This window comes from Anguilla anguilla, chromosome 4 (genome assembly GCF_013347855.1).
Source record: "Anguilla anguilla isolate fAngAng1 chromosome 4, fAngAng1.pri, whole genome shotgun sequence".
In the NCBI taxonomy this organism is placed as follows: Eukaryota; Metazoa; Chordata; class Actinopteri; order Anguilliformes; family Anguillidae; genus Anguilla; species Anguilla anguilla.
The window spans coordinates 38,759,608-38,776,475 of NC_049204.1; the positions used below are offsets into that span (position 1 = coordinate 38,759,608).

The 16,868-nt window shown below is 40.6% G+C and overlaps 1 protein-coding gene across 3 annotated transcripts in view; it reads left to right on the forward strand.

Annotated features, from left to right (window-relative positions):
• The window catches only part of dpp6a (dipeptidyl-peptidase 6a), a 269,988-nt gene that overhangs the window by 69,451 nt on the left and 183,669 nt on the right, over positions 1-16,868 (forward strand). Inside the window, exon 1 of one of the 3 annotated variants that reach the window (XM_035415604.1) lies at positions 13,289-14,129. The exons of the other annotated variants lie outside the window; for them this stretch is intronic. Within the exon in view, the coding sequence (XP_035271495.1) occupies positions 13,938-14,129 (192 nt within the window). The 5' untranslated portion in view covers positions 13,289-13,937. Of the gene's footprint in view, positions 1-13,288; positions 14,130-16,868 lie in introns of those variants that run through there. 3 annotated transcript variants of the gene reach the window in all.

Consider the following 16,868-nt stretch of genomic DNA (forward strand, 5'->3'; position numbering starts at 1 on the left):
AGAAGCTGCTGATGGTAGACAAGGTTGGACATTTTTCTGTCAGTTGCTTGTTTACTGTCCTTCTGGCAGAAAAAACGTCAGATTTCTGGTCAGAACAAACTGGATAGATATTAGCTGTAGGTTCTGTGTGGCTTGTAAATATGTGTTTTCACAATTCAATTACATTACATTACATTTATTTGGCAGACACTTTTATCCAAAGCGACATACAAAAGTGCATTTCACGGTCATGGACAACTACAAAACACAGGTTCAATAAGATATGATACTCAATTAACTGAGGCTCTGATGAATGCTTAGTCTAAACCAGGTTATTTGGGGTGCAGCTTCCAGAAATGAAATGAGAACTCAAAATTATCTCAAAAATTTGGTGCATGTAGTATAATTCATGTAGCATACATTGCATAGTAGGTATACTTAAAAAAAATTTTTTTATAAATAATTATTTATTTTGGCTTTACTTTTGTTGCTTTCTTTTTATGCTTTTACAAAGCTGCATAGTGACTGCAGCAGTGTAGATACCTTACAATAGTCCACGGCTCCTCAGCTGTGGTCTTGGAGGGCCGCAGTATGCGCCAGATGTGTTGTTACTCAGAACTTAATTGGTCAATTAAAGCAGTCGGTTACAGTTAACTCACATCAACTGTCCTCTTGAGTCCAAACTGTTTGGCCATTTTAATTGTTGTGGGGTGAAAACAAAAACCTGCAGACCCCGTGGGTGGGAGAGGGTTGGAGAGCCCCGCTGAAGTTCCTTTTTTCATTTCTTTTTCTCCTGGGGCGTAATGTTTCCCAGAATTCCTCTCTGTTAAGGTGGCGAAGAAACTGGTCAGGTGTGAGACGGCTGTGCTGTCTCTCTGTGGGGACGGCATCTGCAGCAGGAGCCCAGGCCCTGCAGACATGATCCTGGTCTTCAGTAGACTGTGACCGGAGTTTTAAAGGTCATTAAGTTCGTCTGAACATGCTGTTCATTTCTGGCCAGATGGTTTATTTACTCAGACTGACTCTTTCATGGTGTGGAGAAAATATACCAGCCTATCAGGAAGGGGAAATGGGGTGAAATTGGTAGACACAACAACTGTTGAAGAATGGTTCAGCAGCCACTGTTTGAGTTCAGCAGACAATAAACAACAGTGGCAACAGAAACCGTTCTTTTCCATTGTGGTACTTGTATCATACTCATGAAGGTGCTATAAAGGCTTCAAAAATGTAAATGGAGGAGGGCATTCATTAACTATCCGCTTGTTAAGCCGTGACATATCGACCTTCCGATAATACTGTTTCCGGGTCCAAACCTCTACTGCGTTGGCTGAGGCTCTCGTCTTTTCAACATGCCGCAGTGCTGTGTCCCTTGTTGTTTGAATAGATCTGAGTCTAAAAAAACTATTCAATTGTCATTCTACCGCTTTCCTTGCGACGAGAAAGAGAAGAGGAAATGGCTGCAGTTGATAATTAGGTTACAGTTCTTAAACAAATGAAGAAAAACAAAGTTTGGCACCAGTGGGTGCCAACGTTAGGTAGCTGTTTACATCCTGTTCTTACCTGTCCTTATCAGTTCTCATTATGCATATACATTAGTGCACAACCTGTCTACATTACAGTTCATCATTACTGTACACCTGCTACCATATATTCTTACCACTGTATTATATGGAATAAACCACGACAGGCTGTCCCGATATTGGAAAATAATGGTAGTTCTACTATTTGCACCGTTGTTAAGCAAAAACCTCTGGTCATTAATTCTATGAAACCAAAGATTCTATCGAGAAAAAAATAGTTCCTTCTTGTTTTATACCATACAATTAGCACCAATTTTGGTAATTTTTGCCATTACATTATTTAAGAAAACTACATGAAACCATAACTCAATCAAATTAATCTCCCTAGCTCTGTCTTGCTTTTTTAAAATGTTGCGGTCTAGCAGTGTAGACATTGCGTTTTTCCAGGACACTCTGAACCCGGGTTTGAATGCGAGTTAGCTTTATGATAGGTTCGCCGTCACTTGTCACCTAGCCAATATTGAAATCCTGGGTTTTAGGTCAGAATGATCTCACAGCATGCTTGTTATGCTGGCTAGCTAGCTAGCTAACTATTGAATTGTATTCAAAACAGCGGTTACTACAAACGGAATCATTCACAAAGATACGGATGAAAATGCGTCCCGTACCCATGAGTTAAATACGGAACGCCTATTCTACTGTCCAAATAAGGGACGATTCCGTATTTTGTGGGATGGTTGGCATCCCTAAATGAAGTAGGCCCTAACTAGAACCGTGATTCAATGTTGCCATCTATTGCAAAATTGAACATTGAAAAGGGGAGGGGACGTAACAACAATTCAAAATCGAAAGAATAATGTTGCTGTTTTACATTAAATTACAGGAATTTGGCAGACGCTCTTATCCAGAGCGGCGTACAACAAAGTTTTAACTGCTTTAGAATGCTGGACTTTGTAGTGCATTGATTTTATTGGAGTTGAAAGAATGTAGAAGATTTTTAACCCTCAATGGTGCCTCACTAAAGAAGGAAGTGATCGTGAAAAGGTTCACAGGTTCGGGATCTGAAGGAGCATTTGGACCTGGAAACGACAAAACGTCACGCGTGACATCAAACAAGCGGATTATTCACGGAGACATTTGATAAATGCATTTAACACTTGCTCACAGGTGTTACTGAAATTTTAAATAATTTAACTGTTAGACCAAATGCGAAATGTCTCTGAACAATGAGTGTAATTTAGATTTTATGTTATCCATTCACTGTGTGTGAAAGCTTCCTGGTGAATATCGAGGTGGTGTTCTTCATGCGTCATTCACAGGATTAATGAGTATATGAGTGGCCCAGCGTTTCGCTCAGAAACGTTATCATATGCCATTCTGGAACACATTCATATGCACCCTGGCCCAGGGACAGTCCGTGCATGATGCACATTAGGGGGGAAAAAAATAGTTCAACATTGCATTGACTTTAATTGATTGATTTAAATTGAAGTCAATGCAACGTCTGACACAATACATATTGATTTATTGTGTCTGACATACTGACTGCACAGATTGCATATACACGCTAATGCACAGACACAGATACAGACACAGAGAGACAGCCAGACACGCACACACAAAAACTGGCTCACAGACACACGTTCAACCACAAACCACAATTAATTGCCATTTTTTGAACGGGTTGTGAAATGTTCTGGAAGGTTCTATACTACCAACAAACCAATTTCACCTGTAGCTTGGGATGCAGTCCATGCTTCTTCTATTGGTGCTTATATCTATGGATTAGTTTTGCTGTTCTTTGTGGAAATTGAAATGTAGTCAACATATGCAGTCTGGAACGTGTCAAATTATCATATTAGAAATGATATAATGAAAACACAAACGCTCCAAACATAGTCATAGTTTGCTTAACCATGCGGTGATTAACATTTTGACCCATTAGACTTTGCCAGAAATGACTATTTGCACATGCACACAGTTCTGAACAGGGCAGGGAACAGAGGTTAAATTCGGGCTAGTGTGCTCCTGGTGCTTGAGAGTGCTTGCATGCAGGCTGTCGAGAGCCAGCCGTCAGTGAGCAGCACCTCGCTTTCACCAGCAGAGAAAGCTTCTACATTCTGGGAGCTCATAGACCAAGGTCGCAGGCCACCAGGGCTCTCTGGGAAATGCGGTTTGACTTTTGCCACTTCAGACTGAAAGTGGAGAAAGAGGACACATCCGTGAAACACAGAGCGGTGAGGTGCGATTGCCTGCCCGCACCCGAATGAGGACAGTGCAGGGGTGCAGGGGAATGGATTTCACCCTGCGTTATGAATGGGGGGAGCAAATTGGGCCGGGCATACAGAGCGACTATATAAGATTGACGTGTTTAAATTCAGGTAGGGCAGAAACATATAAGCTTGACTCGTGCTTATTTCTCTCTTATTCAGCAGGGATTACCGAACAGCAAGGGCAAGGCTGCCGTGTTCAGAAACAATCGTCCGTAAATGAAAATGCTGTGAAATGCAAGTGAATCGTTACACCATTGTGACATCCACTAGATGCCAGTGTTGATTCATTTGTGTGGAATCATATTAAGGCTGAGCAACAATTGTCTTAATATAAACGCATGACTAACAAGTAAACTTCACTAATGCAAGTAAAATATTACTGCATATTTCAGATCAATGGCATATGTTTTCAACAAATAAAAAAAAATCACTGTACAGTATGGTTAAAGATGATGTATGAAACAATGGTGCCAGAAAATACATGCGAGACTGCTGTAGTAAATAATTGTTTTTATACTCTGTTATACCAGTGCCATGTCTTCAGCACTACCCAATGAACATATGTACAGATGCTGAGTATGCTTTCTGAATCCGTGTACGGTAGTTTCTGGAAGAACAGAAAGACAGACACTGCTTATAAAAGGGTCAGATGAGGTATGGGTCACACCCTTAGAATGAATGCATTCTGAGCTGTCAAATCAAAATCAATCGGGGAGGGTCCCTCTACCATCCAGATGATTAAAAATGCATTGGGAACAATTGTAAAAAGCCAACCAAGGACATTTTTAAGAGGTCTTATACAATCATTGTAACACTCTGTCTCTGCCCAAAATGCATTTCCCCAGTACAAAGTAGTTAAAAATGCCCATCAAGGGCATTAGTCTTCCAGCCTACCACTCAATGAAGAGGGGATGCATGGCTTTCTTTAATCAATAAAGTTGCAGAAAATACAATGAATAGTTGCTCTGTGCATTTCTAATGAAGCCTATAAATCCACTAGCTGATAAATACCACAGTATGTGAATAAGGTAACTACGGCATTCTCTGCTTTGCTGGTAACTGGGAGGGGGGGGGGACTAATATGAATGTGTTTTTGTTTAGATGTAATTCTACAGCCACATTACAAGAATACTCAGATTCATTCTTTATAGTTTAATAAGAGCTAGCTCTTAAGAATCACAACAGGTGTAAAAGTTAATTGGAGAAGAATTTCCAATCAGAGCCTTCCATTTCAGTAAGGTTGGTAATGAGTTCCTAAATGTATTTCCTCAAACCAAAGTGAAAGTAATTGGAGGCAACAGTTGCTCTGATTTCCTTTAATTTTTTTAAATGCAAGCATGCTAATTGGTTGCTGACACAGTACTAGCCATCAGACATAGTTGCTGCCATTTCCATTATTTTATTGTGTGTTAATTTTGGTGAATGGTTTACCCAAAATAAACTAATATTTGTAACCCTGTAATGTATACTCCCAGCATACAGAATCGTTACATTTTATCATTGACTGTAAATATAATGAATAAAATTACATTTAAGTAGCTTACAAATTTGAAGTGATTGTACATGTGAGGGAAAAGATACTCAGTGGCCCTTTTAATGAGATCTCCCCATTCATAGAAATTCACAACATGATCTATGTACCAATTTGATTATTTAAAATTTCCATAAAAAGTGTACAAAAAATTAACCTTTAAAAAAATGAAACAGTAAGAAGAGGTATAATGAGAGAGAGATAGGAAAACATGTATACACTTGTGTGTACTCTTTCAACAATGAGGATTGACCTGAGATTTAATGATCCATGACTGAACTATGATTTGTTTCTATCCTGAAAATGTTTGTTACATGCTGTTAAGATAGAAAAAAATTTAATTAAACATTCATTATATTAAAAAATAGAATCTTAAGCAGCAAATCAGACTCAATGAACACCACATCTCAAGACCCTTTGAGAATCAGATCTTTAAACGATGGATATTTGTATTGCTGAATTTACTTTGAACTTCAGTAATATGTTGGTGGTATACACACCTCACAATCACATTTCTACAACCAGTTGATGAGTACTGAAGCATGTCAACAAAAACTGGCAAAAACATTTCATGCTTGTGAATTAGTCACCAAAACTCAAACTCTCCATGCGCATTAACTCAAACTCCTCCACTCTCACTCCCGCACCATCTGAGGAGTATAGTTTAGAAACTTATATAGAGATTTCACGTCTTCAGAGAGCCAACTTTCTGATACTGCAATAATGGAGTCAAGCCTACAACCCCTCCTAGAAAGAGTTTCTAAATCAATGAATCAATAAAATTGTATTTATATAGCGCATTTCACAGAAATTGTCACAATACCCTTCACAGACAACCTTGGCCTAAACCCCCAGATCAAGGCCAAATCAGTACACTGATATTATTTCACTTGAATTGCCTCGTTTGAATGGGCTGTTAAAGTCAGGGTCTTGTCTGATTGGCTGCTGAAGTCAGTGCCTCCTCTGTTTGCTAAAGTCTAGATGTGTAGCTGGCAGATGGCACCCTCTTTACCAGATAAGCACATTCTAGCAGCTGATGCTCAGTGCAGTTCTCTGCATGCTGGGTTTTCATCATTTAAATGCTTCAGAGATATCTCTCTCTACTTGTTTTAAATGGTTAGCTTAGGATTAATTAAATTTACTGTGGGCATTTATAGCAATTACCTCTGTAGAGGTCCCCACAGAAAGTGAGAAGTTCACACGGCAACTTTCAAAGATGAGCAGAGACATGGCAAGTGCGTGTCTGATGTGTGTGTGCATGTGTGTGTGTGTGTGTGTGTGTGTGTGTTTGTGTGTGCGTGCATGCGTGTGTGTGATTTTTGGGCGGAGAAGGCAGTGAAAGGCAGCCCAGTCACTTGTGCGAGTTGTACTCACCCTGAAATAGTTAGGGTCAGCCATCTTGCTGCTTATTACTGTGAATGGCAGTGCAATATGGGCAACCACTTTGTATACATGGTATGGGATTCAGCAGCAACCACTTTGTATACATGGTATGGGCTTCAGTACTATTGGTTGTACTGTAAAACCATTTATCATGAATGCTTTGACTGCAAAAAACTGACTAATGACGAGAAACTACGTTTTTAAAAAACTGACATGGCAGAAGAAGTGTTCCTCAAAGGTCCATATCAGCCATTGGAGCAGATAGTCCAGAAAAAAGCAGCTCCCCTAAATCCCCATGTGATATGCTTTACCAGAGAATATTTGGACTATGATTGGCAATACCATATATAAAAGCCTTATTGCTGTTTAGTTTTGTTTTTTATGGATGAATAGTCTACACCCAATTTATTTAAACTTTAAACATTTATTTAATGTAAGAGTTTTGTGTGAAATTAAATGGTCCATTGCCAATGAAAGAAATGTCTCCTTTTGCAATGCTGTAGAACAATAAACGTAACTTCATGTTATTTTGCATTTGTTACTTGGAAGTTTTGATGTACAGTAATTTACAGCAATGGCAGTAAAAATTCAGCAGTTAATTGTAGATCTAGGTATCCATTAGTGGGGCTGCCTAACTGCTCTACTCGCAGTGAATTCATCTTGAGCACAGTGGTTAGCACAGCCGCCTCTCACCCGAGGCACCCCACTTCATGCCTTGCCATATCATTTCCTCATTGGTATTAAGACACGTGTTTTTAGAGCGGTGGATTGTGCGCCCACCTCTCACTCAGGTTCGATCTTTGGTTGTTATGTAGGATTTACAGTACAGTTTGCAATTATAGTGCCAGTAAGTTACTGTAATTTTCACATAATCTTTTTAACAGTGTGTGTGTGCAGGCGTGCCTGTGTGCATGCATGTGTGTGAGTGTGTTTCCAGCCTCTATGAAATGGTCAAATACAATGTGCTTGAGCCGGGCATACTGAATGCACAGAACACAGACTTGTCCTTGGCTTGTTAATGGTTCATCTGGAGCAGGAGCAGCTGGACTCCATCATGGAGGGGGAGGGTGTTTACTGCCATTGGACGGCCGCTAGAGTCACTTGACTGAAAATCGTGTTTAAACTGCAGGTGTTCGGGTCTTGAGTGAAGAATTTGCTGTCCTTGATCTGTGTAATTTATCATTGAAGGTCTGTATGAGTGCAGATGCATTATACCGTACATTATTTTTTGAAACAAATTATCATTTTGTATTTATAAGGGATGTTGTTCCTTTAAGTAGTCTTGGCTGGGGCACAGGGTCTATCAAGAATACCTGGGTGGTTGTAGATTAGCATTCATGTCTCACATGTGAGTGTCTAACAGGAGGAATGATTCTCCGTCACACTTCCTGGGACCAGTTAGTCACATTAATCATCTCAGTACGCATCTGCTTTACTTTTTTATTTGGAAGCACCCATTTTGAAAAACCGCATTTGATGAAATGCCCGTGCCGTTAACTTTTCACTCGCCTCGTTTCTTCTTGCCAAGGGCTTTTCTCCCGTGTCACAGAGTTGCCAAATAGTTGTAAAGTCCGTTGCCAGACAGCAGCTCTGGTCAAAGGCTGAAGACCCGATTAGTGGTGTGTCGCCAGAGGAGAATAAAAACAGGCGCGCTGCGTGGGGCCCTGATATGAAGTTTAGAATGGGGTGACATCTGCACCGCCTGAATGATAGCAGCTCTCGCAGCTGAAGCGCGCTGGCCGAGTCTCTCTGCCGGAGGCTGAAAATCCGCCAAATCGCTCTGCGGCTCAGAGGGAAGCCGCAGCGCTGCGGAAGGCCTCCCGCATGCAGCAGCAGGTGCAGGACTGGAACGAGCTCACCAAAGAGAGGGAGAGAGAGAGGAAATGAAGTCCTGGTCCTGCATAGTGAGACTGCGACTGATGTGGTGCATTTTCATTGGCTCGTATGTAGATAGCACTTTGATGGTCAAGGTTGTCCTGGCAAAATGGTTCATTGAGGCCATGCGTGTCTGAAAATTACACGTGATTTATAGGAGTGTTACGACCCGAAACCCACCTGCTTACAATAACCAGGCGTACACTATCGAGTGTAACACGATGCAACGTCAACAGTAACCACAACCCGAAAGAAGACCCAGTTAATCACAAGGTGATATACTGTATAATAGGTGAGTAGGCGTTTATTATACAGGAAAGCAGGGAAGTTAGATCTATTTGTCCTAAAGATGTTTTAAGCATACTGTACTGTATATACAGGTTCCGCGCAGGTAGATGAACCTGCACTGAACCTCTTTTCTAAAAACCTGTCCTCCAGTTCCTTACAGATGTTCTGAGTTACAAACTGGGGTAATCGGTGACTGTCCTTACAATCTGCACTCTTATCTGAAATAACTTTCCATAAGTTGAAATGTAACACAAAGGCTACTGTTAGTGACTTAAGCATGTTACAGAAAAGTGTGTTTGCGAAGATGGTGTTGTCAAGCTGGGCAGATTACAGACAGTGTGGACTGTAAGCAGTAGACTCAACTCAGAACTGTAGACCAACGTAAGAAGATGCACATACTCAGTATGTAGTCTTGCATCTTTTGTAATAACGCTGCTCCTCAACAGTCCTGGTGTCCTCAGCAACTGGTATCGCTTTCTCTGGTTTCCAGGCAATGGCGTGTGTACCGTCAGGCGCATTTTCGGATCCGTATCAACAGGACCATGTGCAGCGCAAAAAACACTGGGACGTACAGAAATGGGCAAAAGAGTGGAATGTGCTTCGCTTGAATGATATGTCTGCAGGGACACAAAAGTGTGAAAAATATTCTGCCAACAATGTGTATCCTTAACACAAAAGCATTTTGTGTCTGACTTTATTACACGGGTACAAATTTAATTTAACCTTGGTACAGAATGTAGCACAGTTAACAGGTGAACTGTAGTCAAGTAGTTTTAGTTAAGGATCATTTTTCATTGTTGTACAATGTCCCTATTCATTACACCCATACTGCACTTCACAGTCAAAAGAAGGTGCAGAATTGATGAGCGGACGGAATGCTTTCAGGAGAGAGAATGAGTGGTGCCTTCCGCTGTCGAGCGAGCGGGAGCCATTGTGCGCCAGTCTGCAGCCTAAACCAGTGTGAGATTTGGAGAGAAGAGAGAAGAGTTTCAGTCAGAGTAGAAGACGGTGGAGTGCAGTGTCATATGATCATGTTCTTTGCATTGCACATCTGAATGAGAGACGCCGCCAGAGAGCTCCAGGGTCTTCATGTTTCTGTGACGGAAAGGTGCGGCACAGCTATGGCATCTAAAGCCTAAACGGGCATCTTCAGGGATCGCCATAATAAAGGCCATTCCCCAGACAGCAGATGCTATCCCCGCATTGTGGTAAATAAGCACATTAATAAACTATTAAAACGAAATGGCAAAACTGCTCAGAGGTGGTCTCGCTAGATTTGCGACGGCAATTCCGAGTGGGTTGAAAAGCGGAATGACACCCCCGCGATGAATCAAAGCTAATGAGCTCTCCTCAAACGATGCACAATAGCAAGCGATTAGATATGACTTTGGGCAAAATACTCATTAATGACAAAGGGAGTAAATTAATTCTGTTTGAAGCGCAACAATAGCCGCTAAGAGATTGGCTAATTGGTTGGCATATGTAACTGTTCTGGCGCGCTCAGAGGCAGAGCGGCCCGCGCTCCCACGACAGCGTTCGAACACCGTCGATGGAGACAGGCCAAACGAGCGGTCGCCACGTTTTCCGCTGTGAGATGACCCTCTGGCTTTTCACCGAGCCTCGGACCGCTGATCCGCATGCCTCTCGCCCAGGGTTTCAGGGCCGCTCCTTTGCCTGAATAGTGAGACGTGGAGAGGTTCTGATGTCAGAGTTGAATTACTCAGCGTTTATAACGTGAATACCCAGTGCTAGACTGAAAATGTTGTAAGCATACGCGGGAATAAAACTCACACGATGGACATTCGTTCTGCTCTTACTGGAGTTATCGTAGAAAGAGAAACTTTATTCACACATGCACAGTTATATATGCACAGATCACATGACAATCTCAGCGCATCTCATTTGTTGTTACCATTGTCCACCCTACCGAACCTGCATTTACTCATTAAGTTTTTCATATGTAAAAATACAGTAATAAAGATTTACAAATTACAATTGAGAGCACACTTATTTCGTACACGCCAACATGCTCAGACGACTTCAGGCATTTGCCTATTCAGGCTTTCACAAGGACCCTGCATACCTGTCCAGTTCCGGGTTTCTCGGTCTCTAAGTCACTGAATGAAACTGCGGCCCACTTTATCATGGCCATGCTGCAGGAGCACAATAATAATTTTCTAAACAATAACACTCATTTTTCTCATTGCTTTCACGCTAAATGAAAATGTTCAGCTTGTTTTTTTTTTTTTAAGTCAAACAGCAAATAAATACTAAAGATGCAATAAATAAATAATGAATAAATGTTAAAAGCCATGTCAAACAACACAAAAGCATTTAGGCTCAGCTTATAGAACATATTCCCATAATTATGAATGTCTTCTGCATGTACAGTATGCAAAACCTCTTTACACAATCTTTATACATGGAAAGTTTTAATTTAATTAAATTTAATAAACTTTATTTATCCCCAGGGGGAAATGAGTTGGTGCCTTCACAGAATGGGGCAGGTAAGAGGTCAGGAGGGGAAAAAGGGCACAGAGGAGAGTAGGGGACCGGACGCGCTGTGGCAGAGTAGGAGCGGCGCTGGCCCCTGGGTTTCAGTGGCCCTAAACAAGAATTATGTCACGACCTCAAAGTGCCCCAGCATAAATCCCACCTGCTGCTTTAACTTGAATTGCGATGTGGAAGGGACAGCACTAGTCAACAGGCCTCTGTAAATGTACCAGGCCAAAGGGGGAGCGACATAACAGCATACACTGCAGTCACCAGTGAGGGTGTTCTTATGCACATTCCCACATTTGGGTCATAGATCACACACCATCTAATTAGATTCCTCAAAGTGCTGTACAAGAGCACTGTGGCACCAGAAGAGACGGGGCCAGTGATGCCTGATTTGCTGCACTCTGCAATCTAATGGGACAATTCGACCATTATATCACTCCTGTCAGGTCGCTGACTGCTTTGTAACCCACCTGCGTGCGATGATGTCATCTCTGTCCTAGCGCTCTCTGTTTCTCAGGCCTATTGAGGAATGCTTTTCTCTGTGGAGGTATCAGCTATATGACCATGGTCCTCATGACCAGATGTCCCTCCTTGATGCCATGGAGACTGGTTGTGGGGCAGTCACAGACAAGGATTGTCTGTGACGCCCGCCCTGGGCGTGTCAAAGTGTCCCTGAGCAAGACACCTAACTCCTAACTGCTCTGGTGAATGAGAGGCATCAATTGTAAAGCACTTTGGATAAAAGCGCTATATAAATGCAGTCCATTTGATTGCAACAACTGACAAGGATGTGTACGGCACTGCATCAGGTGTTTGCCTTGTTGCATTGCTAGGAGCAAAATCCAATGGGATGTTGAGGATACATGTGGCCTGATCGACTAGAAACAATGGACTGAAAGTGCAATGTACAGCAATGCATTTGTTTTGCCATTCATATCTGTAAATACACAATACAATAATGCAAAGCCTTTTTTTTGCAGTACTTTCTCTTCATAAACGGATGAATGAATGTGACCAATATATTACGAACCTAAAAAATTGAATTGTCATAACAATTATTCAACTGAATAATTTTGTTTGACGTTGATGATATAATACTGGGGTTTCTGAACAAAGGTTTTAAACTGTGAAAATTCTGCTGTGAAGGTTGGTTTATTCAGAGAACTGGATTGTATCTTGGAATAGTGTAAAGGGAAAGCAAAGAAATTCTGAAATGATCCACATTTCAGAATTTCTTTGCTTTCCCTTTACATTATTCCAACTTCTGCAATACCCATGTTTCACTTCTGTAGTCTTTGTTTGCCTAGTTTCTTTTCATATCTATAAGGCATTGTAGTTTTTTAGGTTATATTCACGATCCATAGTTTGGAAACTTTATTATAACACTAAATGTCATAAAATATATGATTTTAATCCATATTACAATAATTGTGGAAGGTACATATTTAATGATTGGTGTTAAGGAGTTAAATGTAAAATGAATATATATGCCAGCAATAAATATGAAAATGTCTGACATCTGATAGGGTTATATTAGATGTTTTAATGTGGAACAGTGACCATTACAGCTTCATTATTTACTGAATGACGGCTATCCTTTACCCATCATCTCATTGCCAGGCATCGAACTGTTCTTGTATATCTTGCTCTTTATGTTTTTCAATCAAAACGAATTATTCTGTTACTCAAATAACGTACGCTTATTTACATTATTCATCTGCGAATGTGATTAAACAGCAGGTGGTGTCTTGGAAAAATGACGCTTTTCATTTTCTTATGAGCGCTGTATGTACGTTCACCACAAGGGGACGCTCAAGCATTTTTTGGCCGCGGCTACCGAGCTTGGGGGAAAAAGAAGATAAGATTATAAACTAGGAATATAAATTCCGTGTAACAGGACAATCTGTTAAAATTTTTGTGTCTTCCTGACAGATTCGTTGTTGTTTTTTTTCTCGCTTTGCACGGCTTGCGGCAAGAGGCACACCACTAACGCTCTGTTCATTTGTGCATTACGAGACCGATGTGTTGTAGAGATTAGTCTTTGAACAGTTTTCAATGTGGTCACTTCAAATGCAGTAGCACCCTCAGAGCCTTCTTCGTAATTTTTACCTCCTACTGGTAACTTTGATAGCTGTTTATATATTAAAATTGGCATTCAGAAGTCCCTCTCCCTTCAAGTTATGTAGGTGAGAAACTAAATCGCTGTTGCCTTGCTTGGACGGAAGGATCTGTATACCCCCCAACGGATTTACGAGGAGAAACAACGTGCTCTGAATGTAGAGCAGACTTAAACTAACACTGACACATTTTGGACCTATCGCAACAGTGCAACCGCCAATATTCGGACCAGAAACGTTCGGAATCATTTCAGCGTCCGTGAATGTTTAACTATTTCATGTCAGTAAAGCTGTTATTTGAACATCCTTAGCAGATCGCTTTTGGTGGCGTCCCTGCAAGGAGCGAGCGCAGAAGAAACCGTTGGCTATCAACTCACAAGAAAACATAAAGCAGGACATTGCAGTCGCTCTATGCGAATAGAACCCGTAGTCTTCTGTTGTGACATTCAGTAGTGTTTCGGCTTCACTTATGGCTTCGCTTTATCAGAGATTTACTGGAAAGATTAATACGAACAGGTCCTTCCCCATTCTACCCGAGGCCAGTCGTCTACTCGGTGGACAGGGCGCAGAAGAGGACAATGCAGGGAAGACCCCACGCCCCTTGCAAGAAAGCCGTCCCAGTTCCCGTTATCAACACAGGAGTGACTGCGGAGATGAGGACGTAAGATAAATCTTGTTATGCCCCTCTTTTGTTTCGCGTCCATAATGTCCTGCGCCGTTCAGCTTGTTTAAACCAGTTGTGATATTAACCAGCCGTAGACTGAATACACGCACTTTGTATTAATTGGGGCTACGAATTCACAAGACTGGCGTTGTGGGCAAAAAAGGTTGCGGAAATGTATTAAAATCTCAAAAGGTCTTGCATTTGAACTAGCTCATAGAATGTCTCTTCTGCCTCTCTCCTGACTTGCCAGTGATAGCCTACAGTGAATGCGTTAGCGTTGGTCAAAAGTTAAATGTTTTGGAACAACAGATGATTTCATTATCAGCGCGATTTTGCTGGGCATGTTTGGGACAGTTTTTTTCAGGTTATACTTTCCCACACTGCATATTTCATTTCTTAAAGCGCCAAATCTCTTCCTGAATTAAAACCCCACATAGTTGGGCCAGTAACTATCCAAAAACATATTTATGAATGGCCATGGCTTCACTGTACGTGCTGCTTTACTATCGGTTACCACTGTGTCGATAGGTTCCAGAGTTCAATCTCACTGGATCGATATTTTTATCTGTTTGTTTGTAAGGCTATTCAAAGAAACAGACAATAAATTAAAACAGATGGTATGCCAGACTCAGCCCCGCAGCAAGTATTATTAGATTCGTCATGTTCTGATGGGATTTGCTGACAGTACTGCACTGTTATCGAGTAATTTCATGCGTCAGCCTAGCACTCTGTCTTGACACTAAAGTTTAAGGACTTGGGATGCTAGTTACCTTCCAGCTAGTCTTTAGGTTAATATTAAGTTTGATTATGCTTACTTGCTTTTAAATGTCCAAGTTCTTCCGCAAATGTCCGTTTGTATTCATATATTTGCTTTGCAGAAATGTGTATTGTTTTGCACAGTAAATAGTACTTTTTAAGTATCAACAAATACATACAACGCGCGCAATGAGGCTTGGCTGTTTCTAATTAGTTGTTTTGTACTGCAAAATAATTTATATTTACGTTTTCGTCTGATTGCTGTAAAATACGGTTGTTTTGAACAGACTCGTTCACCGGCAAGTGTAGTTTACATGGATAAGAATCAACTTGTTCCTGTGCATGGAACCGGACTTATCAATTTCGTGTCTTAACCAATTGACTATATTTTAATGATGTGTAAATCATATGTATGCATAATGGATAAGAAAACATGTAGTAGAGAATTAAATTATTTCCTTCAAGCCGTTAAATGCTCACAGAATTGCTTATACACCATTGCGACATATCTGGTGTGCTGTAAGAAATTTTATCAGTAGGGGTCGCCATCGTTTGTGAAAGGAATACCTACATCCTCCCGTTGCGGGCTGTAATAAATATATTGAATTACCGGGTTGAATCATTACAGTTTTCCTTGTATTTGCCTTGTGTGTTTTGTAGAAGAAAGCTGAATTAATACAAGTAGGAACATTGTCAAGTTGTAATTCATTTACGCGGCAGTTAATTACCACCAGAGAAAACGTCAGGTTTTCCAATTTATGTGTTAAACGTTGGGCAAAGCGCGTGGCGCTGTCCAAGGTCCTAAAAATTATGGGTGCTGACCGTTCGACGAACTCCCGCCGAAGTTCCAAGCTTGCGCCCCACGACGACATTCCAATTTTACTCGCTATCCAAACAATTTGAGCTGAATTAAGAAATCGTGGATTGGATAGCTATAAAAATGTAGTGCCTGCAAGGGCTGAAAACTGCTGAGCGAACAAATAAGTGGAAGCAAGTCATGGCCGTGATAAATGAATGCGGCTGCAATAGAACACAGCGCTACGGCGTGTTGAAAGGAAAAGGGGCAGACCTGAGCAGAAGCGGTTCTCGCTACAATCTCCCCGAATACTAAACATTTTAATTATATATATATATATATATATATATATATATATATATATATATATATATATATATATTGGAAACTGTCTATATATATTTTTTTCAAATTGGTTGAAACGGTCAAATCTAAAATCTAATTTAAAAATGTTAACGAGTCATCTAATTTCCATTTACCATCTAGTACGAGGCATAATTTTGCAATGGGTCAGGTCCTAAAACTCTTTAGGTATTAATCTTTGACTACATCGACAATTGTGTAAATGACATGGTTTGTAACTTGTATATGCATAGTTCATCAATGTCAACAGCAGCTAATTACTTTTATGCAGTTAAATTAGGTTATGCAGTTAAAACGTTTATTCAGTCGTATTGCTGTTATTGCTCATTAAAACACAGTGGAATTTTCAGTGTTACTTCAATTCAAACAATGTCTATGAGTCACATGCACTTTGTTGGAGTATGATGTACACTATCAGTGACGATTTCAGTCTAAAATATTACCATTATTCATTGTTGATACCTCTGTAAATCCCAGATGGCAATGCCTAAAAATTGCTCTTTCCCTTTTGTTATGTGTTGATTAGCCAGAATGTAGATGTCTTTTTCAGTGTTTTTCTCTGGTGAGAGTTAATGCTATCAGCACCAGTGTGTTCTACTGAATTATTAACGTATGCTAACAATGTCCATGATAAAGGTTAATGAAGATCATTGCAAATTATATCCTTACTTCAAAGGCACAGAGAGCTGCCTTTTACTGCATGAACTGTCACCAAGAACTAATGTGTTTTATTCTAGAACAATATGACGTGTAGTTTTGTCATTTGCAGTGAAGGTTCTAAATGGTTAATTTCTCCTTTATTTATTATAATTATATAGCAG